The sequence below is a fragment of the Leucopleurus acutus genome (genome assembly GCF_964270905.1).
Source record: "Leucopleurus acutus genome assembly, chromosome: 16".
Taxonomy (NCBI): domain Eukaryota; kingdom Metazoa; phylum Chordata; class Mammalia; order Artiodactyla; family Delphinidae; genus Leucopleurus; species Leucopleurus acutus.
The window spans coordinates 76,906,933-76,925,871 of record NC_139158.1 but is presented as its reverse complement, the minus strand read 5'-3'; the positions used below and the strand labels follow the sequence as shown (position 1 = coordinate 76,925,871).

General features: G+C 47.5%; 1 protein-coding gene across 2 annotated transcripts in view; it reads right to left on the bottom strand.

Annotated features, from left to right (window-relative positions):
* The window catches only part of PTPN1 (protein tyrosine phosphatase non-receptor type 1), a 68,042-nt gene that overhangs the window by 6,595 nt on the left and 42,508 nt on the right, over positions 1-18,939 (bottom strand). For both annotated transcript variants that reach the window (XM_082857267.1, XM_082857268.1), the window contains 6 exons: positions 16,012-16,102; positions 13,022-13,122; positions 10,162-10,260; positions 4,764-4,901; positions 739-948; positions 184-345 (listed from right to left, as the gene is read on the bottom strand). In XM_082857267.1, the coding sequence (XP_082713393.1) occupies positions 184-345; positions 739-948; positions 4,764-4,901; positions 10,162-10,260; positions 13,022-13,122; positions 16,012-16,102 (801 nt within the window). The remainder of the gene's footprint in view (positions 1-183; positions 346-738; positions 949-4,763; positions 4,902-10,161; positions 10,261-13,021; positions 13,123-16,011; positions 16,103-18,939) is intronic.

The following is an 18,939-nucleotide window of genomic DNA, read 5'->3' as shown; positions in this document are numbered from 1 at the left end:
ACTTCAAAGGCAGAAATTGGAACATGGTGAAACCTTCCACAACTTTTTAGCTATTTAAACACGAAGCCCAGCTATTTCCTCTGACCCAGGATACTGTTTCAACGTTTACAATGAACAGCCTCCTTCTTTACAGGCAAAAATTTAAAACCCACACACCTGGATTAAAGCAAAAGCACTGCTGACCTGTACTGAAGAGTCTCCCATGATGAACTTGGCGCCTTCGATCACAGCCAGGTAGGAGAAACGGAGCTGGTCTGCTGTCTGGATCAGTCCCATCCGAAATTTCCGCATTTCTAACAGAACTTTCTTGATATCAACAGAAGAAGGGTCTTTCCTTTTGTCCATCTGAAAGCCAGAGAGGAGACACAGCTCAGTGAGGTCCGAGCCTCAAGTACAACGTGACTGTATATGTCCTGGAGCGTGCCAGTTCCTATTCAGGAAAAGTCACAGCGAGGAAGGCAGAATTCTAGAAAATGTGGCAAAATTGGGACCATTTGAGCACAGGGGCAAAATGAGAGAGGGAAGGGGATTCTTTGGATCTTCCACATTAAAATTAAGGGCCTCCCTTCAAATGAAGCTATTTAGGGTAAAGCTCCTTTCATGGGAAGGAAGCTATTAAAAAGTGAAGATCAAAGCTAGTTTATTGCAGAGACAGTTAACAGAGAAGCTGTGGCTGGGCCAGACTGGAGGTTAAAATGTGCTCCCTTCTCTTCTCGGGGTATTTAAGGGCCTTCTTACCAGCAAGAGGCAGGTGTCAGCCAGACAGAAGGTCCCCGATCTGCCGATGCCAGCACTGCAGTGCACCACAATGGGGCCGTACTCCATGCTGAGCGACCCCGACTCGCGGACTTTGAAAAGAAAGTTCAGAAACGAGGCTGGCGATTCAGGGACTCCAAAGTCAGGCCACGTGGTATAATGGAAATGTAAGATCTCTCGAGTTTCTTGAGACTGGAAGAGAAATATACTCATGACGATTCTAAGAGAATCACCTGTACAGAAATCATTAATTCCAAGTAAGCGTGAAGTGCCTTTCCACCCACCTAACTCCAAGAGTAGCCTTAATTCTCAGATTTTTCTCCCCGGGTCCACAAACCCAGTGAACAAATACCAAGCCCCGAGTGGACCCCAGGTTGCTCCTGCTTCAACTGCCCCTCCTTTAGGATGGAACAGTCTTGCCCACAAGAGCCCTTGTCTCCAATGTTCCTCTCACTTCTGCTGTCTTCATGATTACAACCGATTTCTATCCGCCCCACAAGTCAAAATGATGCTTCGCTGCCACCCACAGCAATCTTGTCATCAAAGGCCTCGGGGTTTCACATGAAAGAGTGGAAATGTAACTGCACGTGTGGGGCACCAGCTCTGGGAAACTCGGGGCTTTCCTTACAGGACTATCTGGATGCCTCAGAGAATTGTCATTTTACAGAAAAAAGTTACCAACTCAGTCTCCAAAGACAGGAGGCTGCCACGTGTGGCTCAATATCCAGCTGAACAGATGGTCCACGATGAGGAGGAGGATGCTGCCAAGACCAGCTGCACTGGCCCCACAAGCGGAGCGCTTACCGTGTTCCAGTGTGGGCACGAGAGCTCACTGGGTTCTCACAGCAATCCCTCGAGGCACGTAGTCCCATTACTCCCATTTTCCAGATTAGAAGACTGAGGCTTGGCAGCTAACCCTCCATTAAGTGGGGGAGCAGGAGTTTAAATCTAAGCTTGGTTGACTCCAGAGCCCGCTGCAGGAACTCTTGAAAGGAGGAGGACCCTGGCCCTTGTCTCCTAGCCCAATCTGCTCGCTGTGGAACAGAAAGAACGGCCTCTGGTGCTGTTTCCAGCTCCGCTCCTTCCTCTGAGCCTCTGAGACTCCACTCCCAGGGTGGACAACTGGTCGCCAGGAGCAATGATCAAAATGTAGTCCTTGCTGAGGAGAGCACCCAAGATTATACTAAGGTTAGAGCCCACAGTAATGGGAGCCAGTCACAGGGGAAGTAAGGCCTGCAGACAGGAACCACCCCAGCTGCGCAGCGCCAAGGGCCAAGCCAGTGCCTAGGTTACCTGGACAGCAGCTGATGGTGAAACACTTTGGGCCAAAGACCCGCTGACTGACAATGTCTCCCTTCGTTTGGCAAATGTCCATAACGTGCCTGCCGTGTGCCCGGCACGATGAGGTAATGACCCCGCGCCCTGCCCTCCCAATGCTCACAGCTTAGTTACAGCAACCTTCCCTGACCCTAGTGTGATGAAAACGTGTGAAAAGGACCCACAAAAACAGCAAGGACCTAACATCAGCAGAGAACACACACGTGTCGCCCTGCACCAGCTATTACACACACTGGTATCTTTCTGCAGAACTGGAAAAAATCTGCTTATGACATTAGGATAACTTATAGAACCACACCAAACAATTCCATACTTTCCTCCCTAGAAAATGATCTCCTTATATCCTTTAATGGCTTAAAAGAGAAATGTGTCTTCTATTTATTTTGGAACAGAAAAGCACTTAAAAATAGATTTTTTAAAAAATGGAATAAGAAGGGCTTCCCTGGTGGCGCAGTGGTTGAGAGTCCGCCTGCCAATGCAGGGGACGCGGGTTCGTGCCCCGGTCCGGGAAGATCCCGCATGCCGCAGAGCAGCTGGGCCCGTAAAGCCATGGCCGCTGAGCCTGCGCGTCCGGAGCCTGTGCTCTGCAATGGGAGAGGCCGCAACAGTGAGAGGCCCGCGTACCGCAAAAAAAAAGGAATAAGAAAACATGCCAAAAGCAAGTTCCTTCTTTTAATTCTTAAAAAGGTGTGGGTTACCTTCTGTTTACTCCCTCCCTCACGGCTGCCCACCTCTTTCTCAAGGAATTCATTCCAAACGTGTGCTCGGCCAGGTACACGTCTGACAAAAGACTTTTTAAAAACCACGTCTGTTTGGAGCAAACAGATCTCCCCCAAACCTCCAAGCTGCTGCCTCTGCTCTGCCACGCAAACAGCACAAACCTCTTCTGCTCTGTCCAAATTCTGTTTCCCTCAAGAAGCAAAGGAAATTTTCTCAAGAGTTTGCCGGAAGTCACTTGCAATGTCAGGCTTGCAAACGCTCAAAAGCATTAAAAAAGTCTACCACGTAATCCTCCAGGCACATACCAACCCACTGCCAACATTATTGCTGAAAATCCTCCGTATCAAACCCCTCCATAAATCACACCCCGAGAGCCTGCATGCGGCTATGGCCGGGCTTGGGGCTCCAGCGCTAGTGCACAGGGGGCGGCAGGGGGACCTGGACCCACTGCGCAGCTGCATTCCTCCAGAGCCATGGGATTTTAACCTCTTCTCCACTTCCAGTCACCTGCGTAAGTTCTCGATCTTACTTCGACTATTAATCCCACCCCAGGCGTCACGGTGACTATAAAGCAGTAAACTGAAAACTAAGATGCAAATAGAATCCAGGGGCAGATTCCTCCTCTTCAGCCCCAGCCCACAAGCCCCAACACCAGTCCCACTGCCCCCAGATAAATCCACGTTCCTTCGACCCCACAGAACCTGTGAACCCTTCCCGGCACGTGCTCTGAGCCTGTGCTGCTCTCACACTGCACACGGACCACCTTCTGGAAGGCTTTCAAAAACCCTATCTGACAGGGGGGCAGACATAGACGCAGTGAGAACGGTGCCCTTTGCCTGAAGTCTGACAATTTGATATGCTGGGGCCAGGAATCAACCCCAGGCAGTCTGATTCCAGGAGGCAGTGGCTGACCGTGTTTGAGGGTGTCCCCAGGAGCTGCCGTCAGCTCCCTTCCACTGTTCCCACTACAAGCATGGTTCCCCAGCGTGATGGCTCCGGGCAAATCATTCAGCCTCCCCGAGGGCAGGGTCTTCCGTGATGCCGCTTCTAGCACACTGCCCAGACATATTCCAAGACCATCATTTAATGATAGCTGGCAGGTGGTGTTACAAATTCTCCCCACACATGGGCTTCCCTGGTGGTGCAGTGGTTAACAATCCGCCTGCCAAGGCAGGGGACACGGGTTTGAGCCCTGGTCCGGGAAGATCCCACATGCTGTGGAGCAACTAAGCCCGTGTGCCACAACTACTGAGCCCACGTGCCACAACTACTGAGCCCGTGCTCTGGAGCCCACGAGCCACAACTACTGAAGCCCGCGCACCTAGTGCCCATGCTCTGCAACAAAGAGTAGCCTCCGCTCGCCGCAACTAGAGAAAGCCCGCGCACAGCAATGAAGACCCAACGCAGCCAAAAATAAAATAAATGAGATAAATAAATTTATTAAAATTAATTAATTAATTAATTCTCCCCACACAAACAAGCCCAAGACTTCATCTAGAAAACTTTCACTGACTATGAACTGGGAGTCAGCCCTGGAGGGCCCTTCTTCCCTCACTTCAGACTAAAGAGACTGTGGACCACAAGAGAGGCCCACGTGCTCTGCTGGTATTTAACTCACAGGCCATCACTTTAGTCCCTCTGCAGTTGCAAAGGCAGGAGCAGGAACAGGTAAGGTTTAGGTCAGAACTCCCTTTTCCCTAAGAACTGGTGTTAACTAGTGTTGGGAGAGAGCTCTGTGGGGAAGGAGGCAGGTGAGACCCGCCCCCAGGCACCTCTCGTCACCCGGTAAGTAAGCAGGTAAGCTCTACTCACCATAGTGCTAAAACTACTTCTTGCTCAGAGCACAGAAAACCACTGGCATAAACAACTGGTGTTCAGTAGTATCACCCAAGTGAAAAGACATCTCAACCAGTAACTGTCTGAAGTACTTAAGCGCATGCCATACTCACTGTGAGGTTTTCCAATTCTAGTTGTCGTACTGTGTAATATGACTTAATATCTTCAGAGATCAATGTCAATTTCAAATTCGTGTCTTCAAAGATCATTTCTTCTTCTTCTTTTTGTGGCCAGTACTGTGCACATTTTAACTAGGGGAGAAAATAACATTGAATTATTGTGAGCAACTGACAGTCTTCCTATGGAGGTTTGAAGTACCGTCCACGAGCTTTATGATAACCCGAAGACCCAGGGTTTTCTGACCTTGGAGGTTGCCATCAATGTAACCTGCCTGCCTCCAGAGGAGATGGGGAGGGGGTCTGTGAAGATCTAGACCAGGACTAGTCAGGCAGACAGGACTTGCACTTCCAAACCCAGCTGCCCCGGTTTTCCACACAGCGAAGTGTTCCAGGGGTCTGATCCTCTCCCTATCACCCATGAAGGAAGCCAGATGGCACACAAGGTTTAGTCTCTCATGAACTACTTTATGTAGCCATTTCAAAGGTTATCAAGACCCTGATGGGTGCTCTCGGCATAGCGCAGACTCCCTACCCTGGGGACGATAACCAAGGCTAGAAGAGACCACATGAAACACCGTAAAAAGCTTGAAGGGCTGTAATCAAATGCAAACCAGAATCGAGAAGGTTTGCAGAGGGGTCCTCCAAGGCTGGGGATCACCCACTGCCCCACCCCACCCTTTAATTCTGGTTCGGTTCAGTTCAGAAAAATCCCTTGTTGTAGTTTAAAAATTTTAGGAACTACTTGATGCTCTTGATTTAAACATAGCTCATGAACATTTTCCTTAAAGCAGGCAAACTCCCGAAGATTTGGTTTCATTTAGAGTTCAAGAAAGAAAATCTGAGTCAAATTTAGTGGCATGCTTTGCTTGAGCCAAGTGTCTACGCCAGACATTTCTGGTTGCTGATGACTGTTCTGGATAAGAACAGCAGGTAGATGGGGGCTAAGCTGCCAGGTCCATAAGCCAGAGGAACCGACATATGTCCCCAGACAGAGGGACCCTCAAAGATGGTATGACTTTCAGCAAATGAAATATCAGTGTGTGTAAACAGCTCTTTGGGAAATGGTACAAGTTCAAGACCCTTATAATTCAACATGCATTGACTCAGAGGAGCCAGGAGGCTCTTGAAGAGGCTGAAGACAGAACAACAAAAGCCCATCGGTCCTGCTTTAATGAAAACCAAAGCAACAGAAAAAAGAGAGGGAAACAAATTAAGAAACACCACACTGAGATGCCAACACAGCATCAAACTTTATGGTTTCCGAACAGAAGGCCAATAAGAGCCTGGACACTGGCCTGTTTTAAAGTTTTGGCCAGTTTCACCCTCCCTGCACCAATGGTGAGCGCCAAAGATGAACCCCTGGAACAGAGCCCATCTGTCAGCACCAAAGAGATCCTGCCACTCAGGACACAGAAGCATCAATGGCATGGCACGATCCCATGCTTAGCCAAAGTGGGTGAGGCAGATGACAGCAAGACTTCAGGAGACGCTTAAAGGATGCATTCATTCCCACACTTCAAATCATTAGACCTGTGTAATGCCTTGAGACTCCAGAAACAGACTGCCCTGGTAGGTCCAAAACCACGTGTGCTGGAGTGGGCACCCAATTCAGTGGGCAGACCAAGAGTAAAGCAAAGCAGCAGAAATGCAGAATGGCGAGCTGCCACCAAAGAAGAGGCCAATGCTTTCATGCCTCACGGGCAGGAAAGGGAAGTCTCGTCAACCTCACGTCCACACAGCAAGCAATCACTTTCAAAAGCAAATATAAAGCCTTACAAATCTCTGTAATCTGGGTAAAGAGCAAGACTTTGGAACTCTACAGCTGAGGGATTCTGGCACACACTAAGTGTCAATACTTATTTAAAAAACAGGAGTTCTTAAAAGAACTCTTAGGCATCTATAGCAACATGCTACGGTCTGCTGTCATTTCCTGTAGAAATTTTTATTGTAAACATATGCAACAAAACAAAACAAAATAAGCACAATATCAACTACTTCCTGTTATCCTGTTTAGTTGATACATAGTGACCGGAAAAGGCGATTTATTTTATTAGAAAGCAGTCCTTCTTCAGGGTTAAAATTGAGGCATGTTTTGGGTTGGCACCAAACAGCCACATGGCAGTGCCAAAGTACTGGCATCTGTCATACCTGCTGTTACCACCATGAAGGCGGGTGTGAGAGAGTCCTTGCTTGGGTCCATCTAAGACAAAGAGCTACGCCATCTTGAGAAAAATCCATGAAAGTCATCTGGGGTGACCCTGTGATGGGTGATTTGGCTGAAAGAAGAATGAACACAGAGAACTAAAAGCAGAGTACGAGAGAGATGCACAAAGCCTAAAGCACCTATGATACAAAACCTAGTGTCTCGGGCCTGAAAGCACTTGAAATCAAACAGCATCTTTAGTAGGGATTTCAGGGGAGAGATATGGGCGATGTTTCTGGTTGAACATGGCTTTGCTACTTCCCCTGCCTAGACAACAAGCCCGGCCCCTACACACATGCACTCTATCCCATCATGTCTAAACTCAGTTTTTAAACTGAATGAATGAGAACTTTGGCCATTTGGATGACCTTAGTCTAACACACACGATCATTTTCTGCACAACCGTTTTCCAGGAAGCACAGGGTCCCAAAAGGGTAACGGGCAGGTCTGCCAAAAATACAGGGAGAACATCTACCACTGTTTGGTGAAAGAAGGAAACCAGAAAACAAATATGCATCACATGGAAACGCTCTGCAAGCTGGTTTTCACCACGGGCTGTGTGGAGAAGTTATAATTAGATTAGTTGAGCAAACAAGACAATGCAATTTCTTATAATTTTCCCCAGTCAGCCCTTATGGGGTGATAACGTTGAGGCCGAATTAAAAATGTTTATCCCAAGGAAACTTTAAGAACCATAAACCATACGTTGCTTTCCATGCCAATCTGCAGGCCCAAAAGACCCACAGTAAAAAGAAGAGCTGCAAAGGAAAACAGGGATTACTGTCACATCATCACAGTAAACTACAATAAAAACCAACTAGTTTTTTTTTGTTGTTGTTGTTTTAATGGCCAACATAGCAGTCCAAGGGGAAAGGTTGTCACAGTGGATCTGTGGTCCATTTACGTTCGGCCTTGGGTGGGCGACAACCAGGAGCAGGGCCTGGTGACAAACATGTGACTGCAGTACAGGGCCACCACTCCTTGTGTCCTGTGGCAACAGTAGCTAAAGCAAACCGCGTGCAAATAGCAAAGAAGTTTCATCTGAACTTTTAGTAACAAATAAAAGGCAAATGCTACCATATCTGATGATTTTAAAATAAATAAGTCATGATTTAAAATTCTCAACCCTCCATACGACTACAGAGTGTTTCTCAACTGAGGGCAATTCTGCCTCTCAGGGGACACTGGACAATGTCTGGGGACATTTCTGATGGCTTCAACCTGGGGTGGGGGTGATACTGGCATCCAGTGGGCAGAGACCAGGGATCCTGCTAAACACCCTCCAACGCACAGGCCGGCCCCCCAAGACAGAGAGCGATCCGGCCCAAACGTCAGCAGCGATGAGGCTGGAAGACCCCGAAGGGTCATCTGTGCTCAGCACCTGCACCGGCCACCGTGTTTCACTTCTCCTTGAGGAGTGCGTGTATTGCGGGAACCTCGTGTTTTGTTTCTTTACTCAAAACTGCTGACAAGAGTGGTGATGGGTGAGGGTTTGCTTCACATTTGCAACTTCACATTTTATTAATCAAGCCACTGCAGAGAAAATCAAAAACCACTCTCACTGTAAACATTTTTTTCTAAGACAAGAAGCATCACTGCATCAACTGAACACTCAGGTAAGCTCTTTACACCTGTGAGTGCGGAGCGAATAAATACTCTCTTTCAAGAAAAGGAGGCAGAGGCAAAAGTATGATTTTAAACATGTGCCGTCGTACGAAGGCCATTTGTTGTAACCAAGACCGTTCCTTTCCGGGTGCGGGAGGGAAGAGGCTTTGTGGCGAGTGCTTTACTGCTTTAGGTTTTCACCGCTCACGTTTCCTTTGATGTGTTACTTCTTTGCACTTGTATTTTTTCCCTTTAGGGCCACGACTGTGCTTTCTTCAGAGGGGTGGCGTCTCCGGAGCCTTCATGATCTCCTGGCAAGCCACGGCCGCATCCTGACACAGCCAGGACAGCTGCGACAGCAGTGCCCCCGCTGAGCCCCAGAGAGCACAGTGCCAGCACCTGGCCGGGCCTGGGCCACACGCTCCTCCCGGTCTCCGTGCTCCTCAGCCCACCTCCTCCCGGGGCCTCCACCTCTGAGGCTGCGGAGCCCCGGCAGTGCTGGTGCTGGCTGCGAGTGTCTGCTGCTGGCCGTGTCTGGTGCTGGCCGTGAATGTCGTGGGAAGCAGGCGGGAGCCAGGGGGGCGGGGATACGGCATCTATTCCCTACTTCAAAGACGCGTGGGGAGGGAGAGCACAGCCACCGCGGCCCCAAGGGAAGCAACGTGGGATGCCGGGAAGTGGGGCAAGTGTGATTCTGATCATTAGCCCAGAGAACTGGCAAGAAACTTAAAAAAAAGAACAATTTAATAAAATAAATAAACGTTTTTCCTGGCTGGAGTCTGGAGACGGAAGGCGGGGCTGGGGGTCCAGGTTAACTAGGGCCCAACCATACCCGGTCCAGTAGCCACATTATGCATATCTGGGAGGCAAGGGGAGCCCCAGAAGAGTTTCAGCTGTGAAGAGGTGTGGTGAGACTTGCTTTAGAAAGACCATTCGGTATACAGGACGCAGAAGAGACTGAGGAGAGCCGTTGAGGGGCAGGAGGTGGCCTGAACAAACGCACACCTCGAGTCCACGTTGCAAAGAACTTGGAAGAAAGGCACACACACCCTGAAGTGAAGCACAAGCAGACAACGTCCACGCTAAAGAGGTGTGGCCAGGAGCCAAGCGTCTGGGGACTTTATGGAGGCGAACCCAGGGTCCAGCTGCTCCCACAGCTCAGGTGCGGAGAGGCACGCTTTACCAGCCAGAAAAAGCAAATATGATGAAGATACAGTAGGAACTTGCTTTTCAAAATAAAACTCTGCTTACACAGCTCCACAAGGCAAGCACAGCAGCACACGAAGCAGCAGAGAGACTGAGAGGTGAGAGGAAAGCAGGACACACGCATCACACACTGGAGAGACTGACTGATGGGGGCAGGGTGGAGAATAGGTCAAGGGCAGTTTGACTTGTTTCCCTCTTTTAAATTCACCTACGTATCTGACTTGTTTACAATAAACATGTATTTGTATACTGCTTCTTTATGTTTTTCTAATAGAAATAGAAAAGCAACTCAAGGAAATAAACACGGACAGATGTCGACTTTGTGGACTGGCGTCCACACGGGCAGCGATGCAAACAGTGGATCAATCTATGACTTACCGAGCCTTTCTCCATCACTCTGTTGAGCATGACAACGCCCCTGCTTTTCTGCTCCCACACCATCTCCCAAAAGTGACCGCAGGTATTGGGCAAAGGGCCCTGCAAACACACAATGCACAGTGTATGCATTTTACACACAAACACGTTCCAGTGCAAGCTCACTGCTGGCGGTGAGTGGATGACAGGGCCCTCAGGCAGCGTGGTGGCCATGGCTGGGACAGGGACCCGCCTCTCCCTGCCTAGTGGTAACCACAATTTTATTTCCTACCACGCGGTGAAAGGTCATTTCTGCACCTCAGGGCTGGTTCAGAGCTGAGCGATGGAGGAGTGAAAACACAGACTCTGCTTTCTGGTGTGGGCTGGCCAGCTGAGGGACTCCACTGAGAACCATGCCTTAGGGCGGGTGGTATAGCGAATAAAACTGGCTGCAGGGGAGAGGCAGTGTGGGGAAGGGGTCACAGGGACGCTTCCGATGGCTTGGTCCCAGCTCCAATCACTTACTATCTGTGCGACCTCGGACAAGTCACCCCACCTCTCCTTGCCTCAGTTTCTCCACCTATTCACAGGGTTGTGAAGATTAACTATGTTCATATATCAATAATTATTAGGCCTTACCACAGTACCTGGAATACAGTAAACACCCAATAAAATGTACCGATTATTATTACTATTAATAATGGTTAACCTGACCACAGACAGCCTTCATCCTTGGACCAAGGAACATGAGATGTGGACACACAAATGGTCAGGCGGGTGGCCCAAGGGGTATGGTGTCACCGAGGCATGGGGGGTAGGGGTGCCTGCTGAGCAGCGGGGCCTGTCTCACTCCAGCCCCCCTGGCAATGGGCACAGATGTTTACTGGATATAGGGTATGAATGCCTCGAGTTTGCCTCAATTTTTAGTGCTGCCTGGAAGGGACATCACCTATCACCTGCACGACAGAGCATGTCACCTCCTCTGGCCAGCACCACTTCTTCTAAAATGGTTTCCATTCACTTTCATCCAAAATCTCCTCAGTCTTTACATCTTTTCCCTTTAAGTCTCACTGCGCTTCCCTCGACCACAGAGCCCTCAGTGCCCTCTCGCTTCCTTCCCTGAACTTACCTGGGATTTGCTGCCTAAACCTGACAAATCCTGGCTCCTTAGAGTCTCAGACAATAGCGGATTCCATGGTAACCCCTTCCAGCCAACTGACAGAAAAACGGCTCCAGGAAGGCAGGAATCAGGGGGCCCATGGCTGGGCACGAGGACCCTATTGCCAGGTCCCCATAGCGGTGGCTCTTGTTACTCCCCTGCCCCCATACTTCACCCCAGTTTAGAATGGGTCTGAGGGATTAAAAATCCTGTAAGATCTGAAAGGATACACGCCAAACTCAGCCAACACTTGAGGATGGACATGAAGGCCAGCACCTGTGACATTATTCTCTATGCTTTAAAAAATATTTCAGTCATATTGTCTAGGGATGTAACTCTGGGGTCAGGCTGCTTCAATCCCGTATGTAAAGCTCAGGGCAGAGGGAGACCATGTAAGCAGTTGGATATAACCATGGTACAACCTGACAAACAGACAGACCTTCAGATGTGCCAAGGAAGCGCTAGGGCATGGGGGTGGGGAGGACAGCGGTGTAGAAGTTTCCATGGTGATTTCCTAACACTCCATGTGACCTTACAGACCCTATCTTTGCTTTGGGCTTCCTGACCCACACCAAAGCTGAATGGCTGAAATTAGGAAGTAAGAAACTTGACTACTTCTAAAAAGAGAAGTTCCCAAGAAGCCACTTTTGCCTCAACCTCTTCCCACCAGCCTGCCACCACCAAGGTCTCGCTCCTTCTCATCCCCACCCCAGAGGTGCTGGGAGGACCATGCGTTGAGGGCCCGGGGACTGACGTTCCATACACTGACTGGGGGGCACGAGGGCCAACTGTGGTCACGTGCGGAAAGGAACTGGGACAGGACAAAAGGGACAGTAAAGAAGGGCCACCAGGGATACGCCCTGCCCCAAAGCAGAATTTTTTCACTGCACTTTCTGGTTTCACTGTCATTTTAGTCTCCGAATATTAAGCACAGCTATGACGTTCACAATCACCCTATAACGCAAACCCAATATACTACTGATAAAAACTGATACGCAATGAAAAAACAAAAATTAGGATTAAAAAAAGAGAGAGAAACTTAGACTGTTTAGACCAATTTACAGGTAACAGATTAAGACGTGAGAAAATTACTTAAAAAGAAACTCCTTTATCCCCTTTCCCGGATACCCATGGTCTCTGGGTCATACACCAGTACGTGTTTCACAAAAGGTCAGTTATTAAACCACTTTTATGATTTTTTTCCCATAAAGATGCCAAAAACCAGTGGGAGTTTCAAGTGGTTGTGCATGTTTGTTCACATCACCTACCCCCTCCATGCACCCCACCCCCCGCAAGAATGAGGACCATGCAGAGGAATTCTGAATGGCCATCTGGATAGATTCCTTGCCTATCGCTAACCCTCTCCGATTTCCACGAGCAGCACTGGACACTCTGAGGCGAATACTTATGGACTCAACACAGGTACTGCTCTTCTCTAGCTGCTGCCTCTGTCAACAGACCACAGGCCACTCTGGCATTTTACTGCTGTTTTCTATAAACCCAGCAATGCCATACTTCCCAGAAAAGATTCATGTCACGACCAGACTGAATCTCGGAAGGAAGACTTTTTCCTTCCTTGTTGCTTTTTTGGGTTGTTTAAAACCTGATCTTCTAAACAGATGTGGCAGATTTTATTTGAGGGGTAGACAACAGCACTCTGAAACTCTTACGCTGACATCAAGTAAGGCAAAAACCATTAGAGTCAAATTCGAACAATCCGTTTACCTGCGTGAGAATGTAACTCCTTTGGGCTTCTTCCATTTTTATCAAACTAGCATTGATATAGTCGTTATCTTCTTGATGAAGCTTAATCCGACTATGGTCAACTGAAAGGCAAACCAGAACTCAGAGGTTAATCCTGGAGGACCCAAATGTCCACACAGGCAGTGCGCCCCATGGGGAAAAGCAAGAAGGTGAGTTGGTGGCACTCAGGGCGTTCACATTGGCTGAGGCCAAGCTGTTTTAGTTGAGATTAGTTATCAATATGGGAACGACTAGTATTTTCAGAAAGGTTTTTGGAAGTGTTTGAAACTTAACATGAAACAGCAACAGAGGCAAACTATACTAAAACACAGAATATGTCCTGTTTGGGAAATCTGTTTTTAGGCTATATCGTCTTATGATATTTGTTACTGTCCCCACAACTTGGAAGACTGCGGAAAGGGGATGTCAAGGGATCTGTTCTCTGATGCCTAATATATACTTTTAAAGGGTAAAAAATACAGTGGCTTCAATCTTTAAAAGGGAAAAAAAAATCCACCAGAAATTCCACCCAGTCCCCAGAGCTCTAGTTGGTACAATGAGCTAAGTACGTAAGACTTACGATCACACCTCAACCTCACCTATGCCTAATGGTTCAAAGATTAAGTGGCTTAAGTATACAACAGTGTGAAAAGTCATACCTTGAATTCCTTGATACGAGGTTTTTTTTTTTCAAAGTTCAAGTATAACATAAATCTCACGATCAAAGACACTTAAAAGACAGTTTAACTGGAAAAAATAAACTCTGAATCCAAAACACTGAAAGTCTATTAAATGTAACTTTCAGAAGAGTTTTTAAAAGTAAGCTTGTGTTTGGAAGGTCTGCCCCAGGTTACTGAAAAAGCACAGCCCCCTTTTTTTCCCCTTTACCATAACTTTGTCACAAAAGCCATGTTTCCCTGAGGGCCACCTTCCTTATCCTGCTAGTGCAGCTAACAAGAGCAGGTGGGTATTTTTATTTCTGGTACAACACAATGGACGGTAAACTCAGGTGACCACCCATAAATAGTTCTCCCCCTGCCCAGTGGGAAAGGAAAAGTTAATGGGGATAAGTGGTTTGGGGCTTCCTATTCAAAAGGATTCCAAAGAGATGTTTTAGGAAATTAGCCACTGTTTCGAATAATGTTTCTCATCATAGAGGGTTAATACAAACTGAAATACTTGGGTAATATTTAAGTGGGTCATGGAGATAAGAAATCTCAAAAAAAAATTATGACCGGCACTGGTGGTTATGTGAGTGGATTCAAACAGCACTGGGTGGTGACCTTGGGCAAACAACCTACTCACCGAGTGCTGGGTTTTTCACCTGCCAAATGGAAGATAATACCCAGTCCCCAGAGCTTCCACCTTGAAACATTCTCCCCATTTCCTCCATAACCTTAAAAGAAAATCACCTTTTCTACTGAAGAGTAGAGGTAGGGGAGAAAAAGCAAAATATAAGGAGTAAGATTGGGTGAGGGTGAAAAGGTTTGGGAATTGCATCTCTGGAAGAATATTTTAAATGCTGTTTTTTTCTCTGTAAAACTGGTTCATAAAACCATTTAGATGAGCCTTGATCAAAAATGTAGAAAAGGAATATTAAAGACAACATTACTGCCTAATTCAGAGCAAGTACAGCAAAGGCAAGAGACCATGGGCATGGCCACACCATGTGAAAGGTGCGGACAGTGATGGTTCTTTCCAGTTCAGGGCGGCTGGCCAGGGCCTCACAGCAGCATCACCTGAGGAGAGGCTGTTAGTATTATTTTTAAATAAAGCCTACGAGGTGCCATAGCCTAGACGTGCTCAATCAAGAGTATTGGGCATTGGGGCAAAATCATGTGTCACTTGACCTAGACCCGCGCTTCAGATGTTCCTGGTGAGCACCTTCAGTTAGTGACCATCTCAACCGCAGCCAACATTCACGAGTGAGACACTGGGCTAAGCAGCTGACGTGACTTTATTCATCTTCGCACAATCCTGAGATCCGCGTTGACTCCTGTTTGACTGACGATCAGAGGAGGGGGCAGCCGGCCCAAGGCCACAAAGCTCTGAGGGGCAGGGACCGTGGCAGCCGTTGGAGGCAGACTGCTCCGTGCCAACTGGGGTCCGACTTCGCGCCCCTCCCGGGAACCTGGGCGCTGCACAGTTCAGGGCGGGAGGGCAGTGAGCTTTGACAGGCCGGCGGGAAGTGTCTGGCTGGGGACTGACCAGCTGCATCTTCAATGTCCCTGGCAGAGAGCAGTGCCGGGGGAGCTGCTGGCAGCCACAGCCCTCACTGATTGGCAACGGCCACATGGAGGTGAGCCAGAAGGTTCTCTGTGGCCTAGAGGAGGTGGCAAAGTTCACGTCCTTCACTCCTCTCCAGGTTTTGTTACTTTATACAAATTCTAACATATTTGGTTATTTACTTTCGAGATATCAGTGGACTGAGAGCCAATTACTCAGAAGGCAGAGGAGGATGCCAACGGGCACACTGAGAGCTAATGGCAGGAAAGAGCTTGAAAAATGATGATGGCAGCAGGGGGTGGGGTCAACAAGCAGAGCTGACTGCAGCTTTAGTTGAGGGGGTGAACCGCTCCCACCCTTTAATGCCTGCACAGGGCATCGTTAGCAGTTCAATACAATGCTCGGGGTCTAATAAGACTTTTGCTGAGTCACCCAGAAGTGGTTATATTATGCCTGCTATACCCTGCTTCAGCTGGTAGGAAAATGATTCATCATTAAAATAGTCAAAGTGGAAAAAAAGTGCTTTGAACTTAGCTGAATTTTCCAGGAACTGAAACCTTACCCCTTCTACAAGGGTGGAAAAATGAACCATTACTATAAGTCTCTAATGCCTTTATTATAGGAAACAATCAAGTCATAAACCTTTACTGCTATCAATTTATTACCAAACCCCAGGGCTAAAGGAGTCCTGACTGAGAGGTCCTGCAGCTGAATGGAAGCAGAGTAACGGCGATGTGAATACTTACAGGGACTGACATCTCTGTACCTGTTTCGGTTTTTGTTCTTAGGAAGCTTGGCCACTCTACATGGGAAGTCACTGGCTTCGTGTCGGATATCCTACAAAAAAAGGATAAAGAGTTCTCCCTTGAAATCTCTGGCATCAGGAATTCATCTAGATAGTTAACTGAGCGTGGGCCCTGTGCCGGGCACTGAGGAAGACCCAGCACAGAAACGGACATCAAAGGGAGCCACGCAGTGTGGGAAATGCAAGGTGCTAATTCAGAGGCATGCCCAAGGTCATGGGAGGAAAAGAGAAGGACAACTGGGGTGGGGGGAAGTGGCATGGGGCTGGGAGCTGGAAAGACGTGGAAGAGGGCAGGAAGATGGGGGGGGTGGGCACGTTTCACTCAGGAACCCCCAGCACGGCAAAGGCACGGGGGCTGGAGTTCACGTCTTATGCAGGAACAGTGAGTGGGCCGGTGGGAGGAACAACAGGCCTGGGGCACACAGGTGGGTACAGGCCAGATCTTGGAGAGCCTTCCAAGTCAGGCCTGGGAGTTCCATCTGTAACCTTTTGTAAAGCTACAGTTATCAAGAGCAGATAAAATGCCCTTTTATGCCAACAAACTATCCAAATGCTTTCCTAGGAGATGGTAAACAAATCCCATTATACCAAACTGTCAGAAAGAGCAAGCGCCTGGACTAACAGAAGATGCACATTATGCGTCCTGCTACATGGATCACACACATCTAATTTTGCTCCCCTAAATCAACACCCCTATAATCCTATTTAAAAGTCTTTTCCTTTAAGTCTGTATTTTACTATACATTATTAAAAGAAAAGCTCATCCAACAATGTGAATATACTTAATGCCACTAAAATGTACACCTAAAAATGGTTACAATGGCAAATTGTATGTTATGCATAGTCTATTACAACTTAAAAAAAAAAAAAAAAGACGAACCCCCAGTGAGAGAACAGGAGAGCAGATAATAGCAACACAATTTTGGAAGCTGGAAATCAGACTGATTAGTGGTTGGCAGGCCTGAGAAAGCTCAATTATAAGTCAGCAGTGGGGAAAGCAGAGAACCATCATGATTTCCACCACAGAACCTTCCAAAGGCGCAGAAAGTGTGCTTCTCTGGAAGGAGGGGTGGGATTCACTGCAGGGGAGCGGGGCAGAGCTGCCTGAGGGGAGCAGCATCTCCACTCCCACCGCCCCCTTCCGTGCTGCTGGGTGACTGCTGCCTCACAACTCTGCAGAAATCTGGAGATTTATTTTCTGGAAGATGTAAATCAGGGGGCAGAGTGCTCTCTAGATGATCTGAGCAGACAAGAGGAAAGACCAAGAGATGCCATTACAGGGGTATGGAAATAACAGCCTACCTGCACCTAGAGGCCCAGTGGCCAGATCTGTGCTGATAAGCCCCTTACACCTGCTCAGAGCTCGCTGCAGACCCTGTAAGCCCCTATTCTTCATCATGTACACACCACTGATTACAAGATGTCAGAGGAGAGAAAGCCTCTGATACAAAAGAGATTTAAAAGAAAAACAAAACAGGCAAAAAAAGCCCCTTAGAGGAAATAAACTGCAGAGAAATGAAAGCTTAAAATATATACATTATTAATACACTCAGATAAGATACTGTATCCATGGATTAAGAACAGGATGTTGTATACAATAAAAATGTCTCTTGCAACTTAAAAACAAGATGGCAGAAATGATAAGCTTAACTGAAGAGTGATAAGATAAAAGTAGAAGAAATCCTACCTTTCCAGAAGGCAAAGCCTAAATAAATAAATAACAATAATGGAAAATTAAGCAAAACAAAATATAAGAAAAGAATACATTAAAAAATAGTTCAAGGAAATCTCCCAGACACATCAAGTGCTCATCAAAATGATAAAAACAGACCCATACTGAGACACACTAATTTGCAATTCCAGAATCCTGCAGACAAAAAGAACATACTGTAAGTTCCCAGGGAGAAAAAATAGTTCACTTTCAAAAGATAAGGTAATCAGATTCTGCAAGAACACTGAAAGCTGAAGGGCAATGGCGCAATGCCTTCAAAATTCTGAAGAAAAATGATGTCCAACTTAGAGTTCTATACACAGCCCAATAATCAACAAGAGAGAAGGGACAAGAAAAACATTTCAGATATGCAAGGTCTCAAAAACTTTACCACCCCTGCTCCCTTGCTGCAGCAATCCACTGGAGCATGTCTTCCACCTGAGTGAGGAAATAAACCAAGAAAGAGAAAGATGTAAGATATACAGGACAGGGGTCGGGGGGAAGGATCCAACACAAGAGCAAAGGCACAGGAAATTTCCACAAAAGCTGTGACGGGGGAGGCCCCAAGATGACAACCATATACCAGCACTAGGAGGCAAGCAGCCAGATTGGCCCAGAATGACTCAAGAGACAGACGAGTCAACAACATGCCTTTGTCCCCTGTACCAACCGTGACCGAACGAGACCACCAAAGGGAAATGAGAAGACCTGAAGTCCAGAAAACAGGGAATCCAACTGAGAAGAAAAGCAAAGAAGTCTCAAAATGGTAGCTGTGTGGCAGCCTACAGACCCAGCGACCCAGACCAAAGAACAGAGGTCCCCAGTAGGGACGCCTCCAAGACCAAATCTGAAGCTGAGAAATCACCTGAAACTGCTCTGTCCGAAACAGCAGCCCAGCAGCCACGAGCCACATGTGGCTATTGAGAGCACTTGAGATGCAGCCAGCCTGAAAAGAGATGTTGCGCAAGTGTAAAAATACACATTGGATTTTGATGACTTAGTGCTAAAAAAAGAAAGTAAGGTATTTCAGATATTTGAAATACTATCGGTTGAAATAACGTTTTGAACATATTGGATTATGCAAACTATACTACTACTTTCATCTGCTTCCTTTTATCTTTCTTACTGTGGCTACTAGAAAAAGCAGAATTACACATA